The sequence below is a fragment of the Stegostoma tigrinum genome, chromosome 5 (assembly GCF_030684315.1).
Source record: "Stegostoma tigrinum isolate sSteTig4 chromosome 5, sSteTig4.hap1, whole genome shotgun sequence".
NCBI classification, from domain to species: domain Eukaryota; kingdom Metazoa; phylum Chordata; class Chondrichthyes; order Orectolobiformes; family Stegostomatidae; genus Stegostoma; species Stegostoma tigrinum.
The window spans coordinates 121754082-121766258 of NC_081358.1; the positions used below are offsets into that span (position 1 = coordinate 121754082).

The 12177-nt window shown below is 40.2% G+C and overlaps 1 protein-coding gene across 2 annotated transcripts in view; it reads right to left on the reverse strand.

The window, feature by feature from the left end:
• The window catches only part of LOC125451670 (intermembrane lipid transfer protein VPS13B-like), a 907633-nt gene that overhangs the window by 838345 nt on the left and 57111 nt on the right, over window positions 1-12177 (reverse strand). For both annotated transcript variants that reach the window (XM_048529130.2, XM_048529131.1), the window contains exon 4: window positions 4429-4549. In XM_048529130.2, the coding sequence (XP_048385087.1) occupies window positions 4429-4549 (121 nt within the window). The remainder of the gene's footprint in view (window positions 1-4428; window positions 4550-12177) is intronic.

A 12177-nucleotide genomic window follows, 5' to 3' on the forward strand; every position in this document is an offset into this window, starting at 1 on the left:
TTAACGTTTTGGGTCCAGTGACCCTTCCTCAGAACTGTGTTCTGAGGGTGGGTCACTGGACCCAAAAAGATGACTATTTTTTCCTTCACAGATGCTGCCAGACCTGACGAACTTTTCCAGCGACCTTGTTTTTTGTTCCTGATTTATAGCATCTGCAGTTCTTTCACTTTTTTTATAAGGTATATGGCATGCTTGCCTTTATTGATTGGGAATTGAGGACAAGAGTCAGGATGTCATGCTGCAGCCTAATAAGACTTTGTTTCGGCCACACTTAGAGTATTATGTTCAATTCTGGTCACCACCTTACAGTCAGGATGTGGAGGCTTAGTGAGGGTGCTGCCTGGATTAGAATTATGAGCTATAAGGAGGGCGAGAAAAAACTCAGGTTATTTTCTCTTGAGCAGCAAAAGTTGAAATAAGACTTGATACAACTGTATAAAATAATGAGATGTATGGATAGAGTTAACAGTCAGAAATCTTTTCCCCCAGAGTCAAAACATCTAAAACTAGTGGGCATGCATTTTAGGTGAAACGGGGATAATTCAAAGGAGACGTGAGTGGCAATTTTTTTTTACACAGAGTGTGGCAGGAGTCTGGAATGCATTGTCAGGGGTGGTGGTGGAGGCAGATATGATAAGGGCATATAAGGGACTTTTAGGTAAGCATATGAATAGGCACGGAATGGAGAATATTGACCAACAGCAGAGAGAAGGAACAAGTTTCATTTCTCGTCATGTTCAGCGCAACTTTGTGGACCGAAGGGCCAGTTCCAGTGTTGGACTGTTCTATTTTCTATGTTCTAAACTTATTGGAGGTTTCTAGAAGATGCAACTAATAAATTGATAAAGGCAATCAAATTGATGTAACATACTTATATTTTCTGAAGGTTTCTGATAAAGACCCCTCAGGAAGCTAGTTAGAAAACATCAAGCACGTGGGATAGGAGGTAATATATTGGCATAGATTAATGATTAGCTATCAGGCCCAAAACAGAACAGGAATAAATGCATCATTCTTGCATTAGCAGGCTGTGACTAGTGGGATTCAATAGAGTGGACCTGGAGGAATATAGTACATCAGAAGAGCAGAAGTGTCAATGTTTCAGGTTTACATCCTTCATCAGCGACTTTCCTGCTTCCTCCGATGCGGCCTGACCTGTGTTCCTCCAGATCCACACTGTATTGACTCTGACTCCATCATCTGTAGTTCTTGCTATCTCCATGTGAGTGGTGGGATACCTCAAGGATCAGTACTTGGGTTGCAACAGTTCATAACATACATCAGTGATATGGAGATGGGGACCAAATGTAATACTTCCAAATGTGCAGATTTTGCAAAGCTAATCAAGAATTTGTTGTGGGAAAGATTTAAAGCAATCTAGGAAGAAGTGGACAGTCTTAGTGAATGGGCAAGAATACAGCGGATGGAGCATAATGTGAAAAAATGTGAGGTTATCTACTTTGGTAGGAGAAACAGATGTGCTGACTATTTCTTGAGTGGCAAGAGGTTGGAAAGTGTAAATGTGTATGGGGGTCAATAAGCTCAGTTGGCTGAACAATTGGTTTGCAACGCAGAGTGACACCAACAGCATGGGTTCAATTCCTGCACTAACTGAGGTTACTATGAAAAACTCTCCTTCTCAATGTCCTCGTCTCACCTCAGGTATGGAGCCTTTCAGGTTAAACCACCACAAGTTATCTCACTCCAATAAAACAGCAACCCTATGGTCTGGTAGGAATACGGCAGCTTCACCTTTTACAAAGGAATCTAGGTGTCTTTGCCACACCATCACTGAAGGCTAACTTGCATTTGCAGCAGGCTATCAGGAAGGATAAAGGAAATATCAGCGTTTGTTGAAAGAGGATTTGAGTATAGGAGTATTGAAGTCTGACTTAAATTACATAAGAGCTTGGAGTACTGCATAGAGTTTTGGTCTCCTTATCTCATGAAAAATATTACTGACACAAAGGGAGTGAAATGAAGGTTCACCAGACTTGTTCCCAGGATGACGGGCTCTCTGTTGAACCAGGTTTGATGGTAATGGTTGACAGGTGGTTATGCTGGGTCATGAGTTTGCAGGTTGTGTTCGAGTACAGTTCTGCTGCTGTCGATGGCCCACAGTGCCTCATGGATGCCCAATCTTGAGTTACTACATCTGTTCAAAGCCAACACATTTAGTACTATGAGAGTGTCGCACAACATGATGGAGGGCATTTTCAATATGAAGGTGGTATTTCATCTCCGCAAGGATTGTGCAGTGATCAATCTAACCGACACTGAAATAGACAGATGCATCTGCAACTGGAATATTGGTAAGGATGAGGTCAAGTATATGAAGCCATTCCTTCACTGCCATTGGGTGAAAACCCTAGAATTCTCGAGGGACATTGTGGATCAATGTTTACTGCAGCAATTCAAGAAGGCAGCTCACTATCACCTATTCAAGGGCAACTAGGGACGGACAATAAATGCTGACCAGCCAGTGAACCTATGTCCCATGAGTCATAAAATCAGAGCATCCCTAGTGTGGAAACAGCCTGTTCAGCCCACCAAGTCCACCCCGAATCTTGGAGTATCCCACCCAGACCCATCTCCTCATAACCCACCTAATCTACACCTCCCTGAACACTGCGGGCAATTTAGCATGGCCAATCCACCTAACTTGCACATCTTTGGACTGCGGGAAGAAACAGGAGCACCCGGAGGAAACCCACGCAGACACGGGGAGAATGTGCAAACTCCACACAGACAGTTGCCCGAGGCTAGAATCGAACCCGGGTCCCTGGCGCTATGAGGTAGCTGTGCTAACCGCTGTGCCTCCGTGCTGCCCAAAAAAAAGTCAAAAAAAGGAAGAGGTGTCCAATGGCAGTCTGTAATTCAAAACTATTAGAAGTTACACATATAAAACTGGAGAACTCATCTAAAACAACGGTTCAGCTGCAACTTGAGTACTGAATCCAGTTTAAAAATAAATCCACACTTTGGAATGGATGTGAAGCTATTTGCCAGGGTGCAGAACTGATTCACAAAAGTGATTCCAGGAATGCAGAATTAGGGTATGAAAAGACTGGAGAAGTTGCAGCTATTTTCCCCAACAGACAAAATGACTGAGAGGAGATGTGATAGAGGTATCCTCCAATAAGACTGGACTGATGGAGAGAAGCTGCTCTCATTAATGAAGGGATAAAAAAAACGTGAAAGCACCCATTTCAGAAAATTGGCAAAAGAAGCAATGCAACATAGGGAAACATTCACTCATACAGCAAATGACTAGGATCTGGAATACACTGCTTCGGAACGTATTGGAGGCAGGTTCGATTAAGCTACTCAATAGAAATTGCCTGAATCGAAAGAACATACAGAGCTATGGGGAAAAGGTGGTAAAATGGCACTAGGTGTCAGAGCATCAGAATTTCTTCCTTCAGCGCTACAACTATCCTCTGATATGCAGAAATTAAACGATCTTTTTAGCTTACATGCTAGTACTTAGAAGCAAAAGATAAAATGTAACTTACCAATGAGGTCACAATGCTAGCCAACTCATTCGTCAGTTGATGATTTTATCGCCAACATATTGTAACTTAAAACAAATGCATTACATCTGCTAAGTTAGTTCCAACTGCTGTTCAGTTGTATCCTCGCTGCTTTAAATTTTGTAACAGAACGAGAAAGCCACACTAACATGGGACACAAAGTGTATCTATCACTGAAAGAACTCAAATATATGCTTCAGTGTGGCAAATCTGATGACGAACTGCTTTATAGATTGCAGCACTGATGCACAATTTAGATTGACGACACAATTATGTTTAATTGGTAAACTGTATTTGTGAAACAGTGCTGCACTACCATCTCAATCAGGCACATAGCCAACAGGGAATTCTCTACAAGTCTAACTTCACACTCTTAAGATTCAGAAGCATAGATCACTGACTACATTTGATATCAAGTGAATAAGACCTATGTTCAACCAAGATTCCACCCACGTGCCCAAAGATATACTGGTCAAGAATTGGCCTATTGAAAAATACTAAGACCCACAGTAGAAATTCATGACAGGATTGACGCCATCCTCAAATAAAAGGGCGGCCAATTTGGATAACACCTAGCTGTGAACAAATTCTTTGTCCATTAAGTTTGTTGTTCAGTTCAGAGCAGAGAGCAGAAGCAAGATTCAAGGAAGATAAGCTTGTATTCAACAGACATTGGGTAAACACTTCTCGCCTGTCATAGACTCAACTCAACAAATATATGTGAAAATTCAAGTCTGTAGTACATCAAAGAGTTAGCTTTCATCAACACAAGATTATCATGGCATTAATTCCTGTCAATATTTTGTGATTATGAATGATTACAAGTTTTTATTTAAATATGCACATAACAGAAACACTTCAAATATCTCCCTACCCAGTCACATTCGTCACTCACCTGGGGGTAAGTCAGGGTCAGCTGAGGTCACTTGTTGGATGCGTCGGGTTTTAGCTAATGACTTTATGCTCTCTGTAGTGCTGCGGTTGGTTGAACTGGAGCCACAGCTCTCATGATCATCCTGCAAAACAACAAAATCTAGATAAGCCACACCAAGGGAACATTGTCAACAACTGAAACATTTACACACAGTTATGGGTGCATTATACAACATTTAAAGTGAACTTGATTAAAAGTTTGTCTTCAGTAAGTGCAAGGAAGTCATTTCTATTGATTTTTTTTTGTCTGGCTGCTTACACCAACTTGTAACTACACGAAGGGCTGCTCTCATCTATATCACAATGCATACGTCTAAACATTCTATTAAACATCTGGAATCACTGCAATTCAGTATTCAGCTAATTAAAATGAAAATGTGCAGCCTCAAATGAACCTCTGATTCATTTTACAAAATTCAGAACATGACACATGTCCATATAAATTTCGGTTGTCCCCATGATAGACACAAGATAGTGCACTAAAAACTCCAGTGCAATGAGGTCTTCATGATGTAATTCAAAACAGTTAAGTTCCACAATAATATTCCCATGATCCCAAGCAAGATCAATTTGTACAGTAATTAATCATCCAGATCACAAACATTTTATTCTTATACAGCACCATGATGACAAAAAAATCCCAGTGAACTGCACAGTACAAAAAATAACATAATTAATCTATTTCAAGCCCAAGTTTAAGTAGTTGTTCACCCAACTCTGTTATATTTATGTTTGTGTTGCATTTTATTGGATATAATCTCCATGTTGTCAGACCACAAAGTGCTAACATTTGGCACAAATTGTCAACTTAATGTATAATTTAACAGTGTGACAACGTGCATTTTTTTATATAGTTGAATAGCCCTACAGCAGTTTCAAATTATGGCACCCATTAAATTTGACAGTCAATCCCAGTCACAAATAGTCTCCCAGGAATCTATTCTTGGTTCACTTTTCTAACTCATTTGCATGGACAACACCCCACTCCAACCACCCACCAATCCTCACTGTTATTTGACCAATTGTTTTACGTTCAGAATAAATGATGCTTCCTCCAGTTAAACATGGAAAAGATCGAAATCACAGTCTGCAGTACTTCCACAACAAATTCCGTACTTGCGCCTCCAATTCCATGTCCAACTTCACCCAGTGTTCACAATCTCGGTAGTCGATGACAACAATACAGTCTGTCATCTCACGGCATCTCCCATCGCAGATGGTCGAATTCCATCACGACAAAATCACGAATCCCATGTCTTAACTCAGTACATCAGCTGATGAAATAGTGTGCATGCCTTTGTCATTTCCAAATTCCATCATACCATTGCTTTCACGGCCAGTCTTCAAATTCTCATCTTTCTAAGCAAATCCCTTTGGGGAATGTCACTTTTCATCGAGGGATCCTCCTCCAGCCCTGTACCATCTGCCCTTAACAAATTTATCATTGTCCCATCTCTGGTCGGAGTTAAGCTCCAAAATTCTTTCCATAAATTTCAGTCTCCCTTTCTCTTTTTTTCTCCAAGAATCTCCTTAAAACATACCTCGTTGGCCACATTTCAAGAAATTCTTCCAAACAGACAATAATTTGACTTTGTTTAAACTTTTGTTTCATTCTGCCTCTGGGGTGAATTCATGAGTGTATGGCTAGAGAAGAGGTGTGATGTAAACATAGTACCACAGAATTCTTATAGCACAGGATATAGCTATTTGGCCCATCTGGTCTTCTAAAGAACTAACGCACCTCGTGCCACTTACCAGCCTTTTCCCAGCAGCCCTACAAATTATTCTGGTGCAGATAATGATCCATTTCCCTTTTGAAAGTCTTGACTGAAACCATCTCCACCGCACCCCCAGACAGTGCATCCCAAATCCTAGCTGCTTTTGTGTAAAAGTTTTCCTGATGTCACTATTGTTTAGAACATAGAACATAGAAAAGTACAGCACAGTAACAGGCCCTTCGGCCCACGCTGTTGTGCCGTGGAATATTCTTAATCCAAAAATAAAATAACCTAACCTACACTCCCCTCAATTCACTGCTGTCCATGTGCATGTCCAGCAGTCGCTTAAATGTCAATAATGACTCTGCTTCTACGACTACCACTGGTAAACTATTCCATGCGCTCACAACTCTCTGAGTGAATAACCTCCCTCTGACGTCTCCTCTAATACCTTCCTCCTAACACCTTAAAACTATGACACCTCATGGCAGTCGATCCTGCCCTGGGGAAAAGTCTCTGGCTATCAACTCTATCCGTGCCTCTCATCACCTTGTACACCTCGATCAGGTCACCTCTCTTCCTCCTTCTCTCCAGAGAGAAAAGTCCGAGTTCAGTCAACCTCTCCTCGTAAGACAAGCCCTCCAGTCCAGGCAGCATCCTGGTAAACCTCCTTTGCACCCTCTCCAAAGCCTCCACATATTTCCTATAATAGGGCGACCAGAACTGGACACAATATTCCAAGTGTGGTCTCACCAGCATTTTGTAGAGCTGCAGCATAACCTCGCGGCTCTTAAACTCGATCCCCTTGTTAATGAAAGCCAAAACACCATATGCTTTCTTAACAACCTTATCCACCTGGGTGACAACTTTGAGGGAGCTATGCACATGAACACCAAGATCCCGCTGTTCCTCCACACTGCCAAGAATCCTGCCTTTAATCCTATATTCAGCATTTAAGTTCGACCTTCCAAAATGCATCACTTCACATTTATCCAGGTTGAACTCCATCTGCCATTTCTCAGTTCAGCTCTGCATTCTGTCAATGTCTCGCTGAAGCCTGCAATAGCCCTCGATACCATCAACGGCACCTCCAACCTTTGTGTCATCAGCAAATATACTAACCCATCCCTCAACCTCCTCATCCAAGTCATTTATAAAAACTACAAAGAGCAGAGGCCCAAAAACAGAGCCCTGCGGGACACCACTCAGCAGTGACCTCCAGGCAGAATACTTACCATCTACAACCACTCTCTGCCTCCTGTCAGCCAACCAGTTCTGAATCCAGACAGCCAAATCACCCTGTATCCCATACCTCCTGACTTTAAGAATGAGCCTGCCATGGGGAAACTTATCAAATGCCTTGCTGAAGTCCATGTACACCACATCCACTGCTCGACCCTCGTCAACCTGTCTCATGACTTCCTCAAAGAACTCAATAAGATTTGTGAGGCATGACCTGCCCCTCACAAAGCCATGCTGACTCCCTTTAATCACGCTATGCTTTTCCAAATAGTCATAAATCCTATCCCTCAGAATTCTTTCCAAAACCTTGCTGACCACAGACGTAAGACTGACTGGCCTGTAATTTCCAGGGATTTCCCTATTCCCTTTCTTGAAAAGAGGAACAACATTTGCCTCCCTCCAATCTTCCGGTACGACTCCCATGGAGAGTGAGGAAGCAAAGATCTTCGCCAGCGGCTTAGCAACCTCCTTTCTCGCTCCCCGTAGCAACCTAGGATAAATCTGGTCCGGCCCTGAGGACTTATCAATCTTAATGTTTGCCAAAATTTCCAGCACATCAACTTCCTCAATCTTGATCTGTTCAAGCCTGTTTTCCTGCTCCTCAAAGTTTCTTTTGGCAATTACCTTCAATCTATTGGTCGCGAACCTTTTACTAAAGGAAACAGTTTCTCATCAATTTCAACCAGATCCCTCATGATTTTGAATAGCCCTATCAAATCTCCTCAAAGCTCTCTTTACCAAGAAGTATTGCCCCAACTTCCCCAACCATCCACAGCACTGAAATTTCTCTTTCCGAAAACAACCCTCATGACTTTTCAGTTCACCCTTTCTAGCGTCCTTCCTGAAGTATGATCTCCAGAATTAGACTCCAGGTGAGGCTAAACCATTGTTTAACCTAACTTTCTTGCTTTTGTATTCTATGCCCCAACTGACAATCCAGGATACTACATGCTTTATATTTTCAACTTGCCTTGCTGCCTTTAATGATTCATGTGAGAATGTACCCATGTCCTTCCGTTTCCACACCTCATTCCATTTTGTACTGTATTTCTACATTCTTCCTCCCAGAATAAATCATGTCTAGGATCTCAGAATTAAACTTAATTTGCTGCCTGTCTCTCCATTCCAATAATCTCAGAGCCCTTTCCTTACATCCTTTTGTAGTTTTCCATTATTCTTTTCATGGTTAGCACTCTTTCCAAATCTCATACTATCTACAAATTTTGAAATCATGCCCTGCATTTCAGGCTCTAGATCATGACGAAAAGTCAGTAAGAATGATGGTTTTAACACAGTTTCCTGCGGAACTCCATTATAAATGTTCGCCCAGTCTGAAAAACTACTATTCTCCACTACTTTATTTCTTGTCACCGAGACAATTTCACATTTATGTTGCTAATGTCTCATTTATTCCAAAAGTTCTAAATTAACTCGTATAAGACCAACAGAAGTACCTTCCTCAACTCTCTCCATTATCTCAAAAAATTCAAGTTAGTTAAATGAGTTGCCCTTAACAAGTTCAGGCTGGCTTAATTTAGTTAACCATATCAACCCAGGGGACTTAATTTTGTCCACAGCTATTGTTTCAAAAATTCTCCCCACCGTCAAGGTTAAACTGATTGGGCTTATGTTTATATCATCTTTTCAACAAGGGTGTAACATCCTCTTCAGCAACCTAAGTCTGAGGAGGTTTGGAAAACTATAGCCGGTGTAACGCAAGTTTTTGCCTTAACCAATCAATGAAGTCACTGCAATACCCATAAAAACAGAGATATTTGATTTCAGATCACGAATCGGAAATTAAGCAACATTCCACTGGACTTCACTTGCCAGTTAAGTACAACTGAATACTTCCAGTACAATTAGTTAAAGATTTTTGGCTCAAAGATCAACAGTTTATGCTTTCTAGCATACACTGTATTAGAGTGAGTTACAAAGTAGAATATAAGTCTGTGGTACAAATGGTATTGTTGAGCAACTTGATGCACAATTAACATTGCTGAGATGGATTAACAAATTGAGCAGCAACGCCAAAGTGACTTGTACATCCTTGATTAAATGAAATGCTGAAGAATAGAATGCACACACTCTTCAAACTTGATTAGATTGCTTCCAAACAAATCAAAACTTAAACGGAATTCATGATCCTTTCTCATGCAGTTCTTTTCAATATTTAATATATTTAAGCCTTCTGTTTCAAATTCAAAATGTTCCTCAATACTCTATAAATGATTCTAAGTTTGAGCCTGATCAACAGTACCAATGGAAATGCATTTGTCTGCCATGTCACCCAGACCTTTCTAACAAATAAATTAACTAATCTTTCACATAGAATATAAATATGAAGCCTCTCTTACTAAAAATGGCAGCAGTTGTAAAGCACCTTTACAACTTAGTAAACTGTAACTATAATCAATGAAACATCAGAAATGTTATCCATGATCAAATTAGTCGACAAGTTTTCTCACAAAACAACCCACAAATGCTCAAACAGGTCAGTTATGTCCTCTCCAGCAGGGTTAATTGAGGTTGCCCCATGAAGCAAGAGGCTGTCAGACTCTTAGAAAAGCAAACACATCCCAAAATAAACAAACAGATAGTGATTGACTTCTCATCTTTGGAGTCTGTGCCAGATTGTTGAAGCAATACTATGGACATCAAACTACATTAACTGGATGCAACAGTTACATCAATTAGGAACAAAACATAATCGATCAGTGAATGTCTCCAAACAAGGAAAACCTAAATAAACCATGTTAAATCAATTCCCTACAGATATAATCTGTATTTGAAATACAAGACAACGAAAGACAATGAAAGAACTACAACCATGCACTATTAACATGCAATTCCACACCTTCCTTCTAAGCCTAACAGCCGCTGACGGCAATACAGTTCAGCAAAGCAAACATGCTATAGCCATAGGGAGATTACAAAGTAACTAAATAAACCATTTTCTGTGGTTTGTGCAATGTAACTCACATCATTGAAATGAAACAAGTAATTTTACAAACAATAAAACATCACAAACTATTATTTTTAGTTTCACAATGGCTACCACAATGGCGACAATGGAAAATAAGATGGCCTCATTTGATTTGGTCCAAATAAAATCACAATTTTGCACACATTTAGCATCCAAGATTATAGCCCTTTCAGCCATGATATGGTATTTGCATTAGTTGTGAGCCTCAATTTTTCATGCCACAAATAGCTGCTTTACTTCCTGTACATTGTAACAGAGCTCAAAGTATCAAAGAAAAGAAATGGGCTGCGGTATGAAGATACACAAGAATTTAAGATATGCTGCATTGGGCAGATCCCACATGGTAAATGGCAAAGATGCTAACAACTCACACTAGTGATTTATTTTTATACTCAACACTTAAGTGGACCCCCATTTTTGAAGGATTCAAAGGTCAACTTGTATGCCATCATTTCCGTAAAGCATATCGGTACTCATGACAAATTCTTCCACCCGCTTTAAACTACCTACAAATTAGACATCTGGATTCAAATACTTTAGTGCACATACAGTAATACACCACATGATAGCCAAATATTGGTCTAATTTCCCTAAATTTGGAGAGCAAGACCCTGTATAATAGATTACTGTGATTACATGGACACACCCATGTGATGTCAAGGGCAAACAATTGATTCACCAAGTGGTCTTGCAATTACCACCATATTCTACCATTAAAAAAGATAGACAGATTGGCACAAGATACAAACAATGTAGAATAAGTCTTCCCACCAGAGGCAGTGTTCTCATGGATTTGCCCTGATGAAGATTAGGCATCATGGGAAGTGGAATGTACTTTCCAGTTTCAGGTTCAAGGCAATGTTTTAAGGTTGCAGCTGAAAAAAAAATGATATGTGATATTTGTCCAGTAACAGAGTGCATGGGAAAGAATCGTGAGAGGACGAAAATAAATACTGCGACAGTTCTTTAATTATGCTCCGAGCCTGGTGATCCAGAAGCCTAATTCATACGGCAAGTTCAAGTCTCAGCATGGCACACTGAGAATCTGAAACTAACATAAAAAGCTAGAAGAGTGAAATTGACCACAAAGTTACCAGGTTGTTGTTTAAACCACTAATTTATTAAAGGCATTTGAGAAAAGAAACTTGCTATCATTGCCCAATCTTGGCTAGACTCCAATCACACATCAGCATAAGACTGTACAGAATATAAAGCATTGAAGGAAGCCTTTTGACCTAACCAATCTATACCGGTATTTATGCTCCACTCACACCTTGTCCCATCTTTTTTCATTAAATCTAATATATGACATCTATTCTTCTCTCCCTCGCATCCTTGTGTAGTTTCACCTAAATGTATATATGCTGTCAACTTCGATCTCTTGTAATTAGTGATTACAATTTCTTATCATTCATTAAATGAAGATATTCGTGGTGTAGTTGTACCTTTGCAAGACAACTGAGAGCAGGCAATAAATGCCAGCTACCAATGAAGGCCACATCGCAAAAAATATTTTTAAAGATAAAGAAAAGAGAAAGAATGAAAAAATGGTAAAGAACAAGCACAGGGAACGTACATGGATTTTATGTTTAAAGTCACGACATTTAGTGTTCCCTCCCTTTAACATGAATAATTATGAGGGCCAGAAAACGTGTTAAATATTCATTATGTTATTGTTTATGGCACTACACTGACTGGTACCATTTTAGCATAATTGCTCCTTCTTTCTGGCTAGAGGTTGCTCCCAGCTCTGACTCATGGCCTC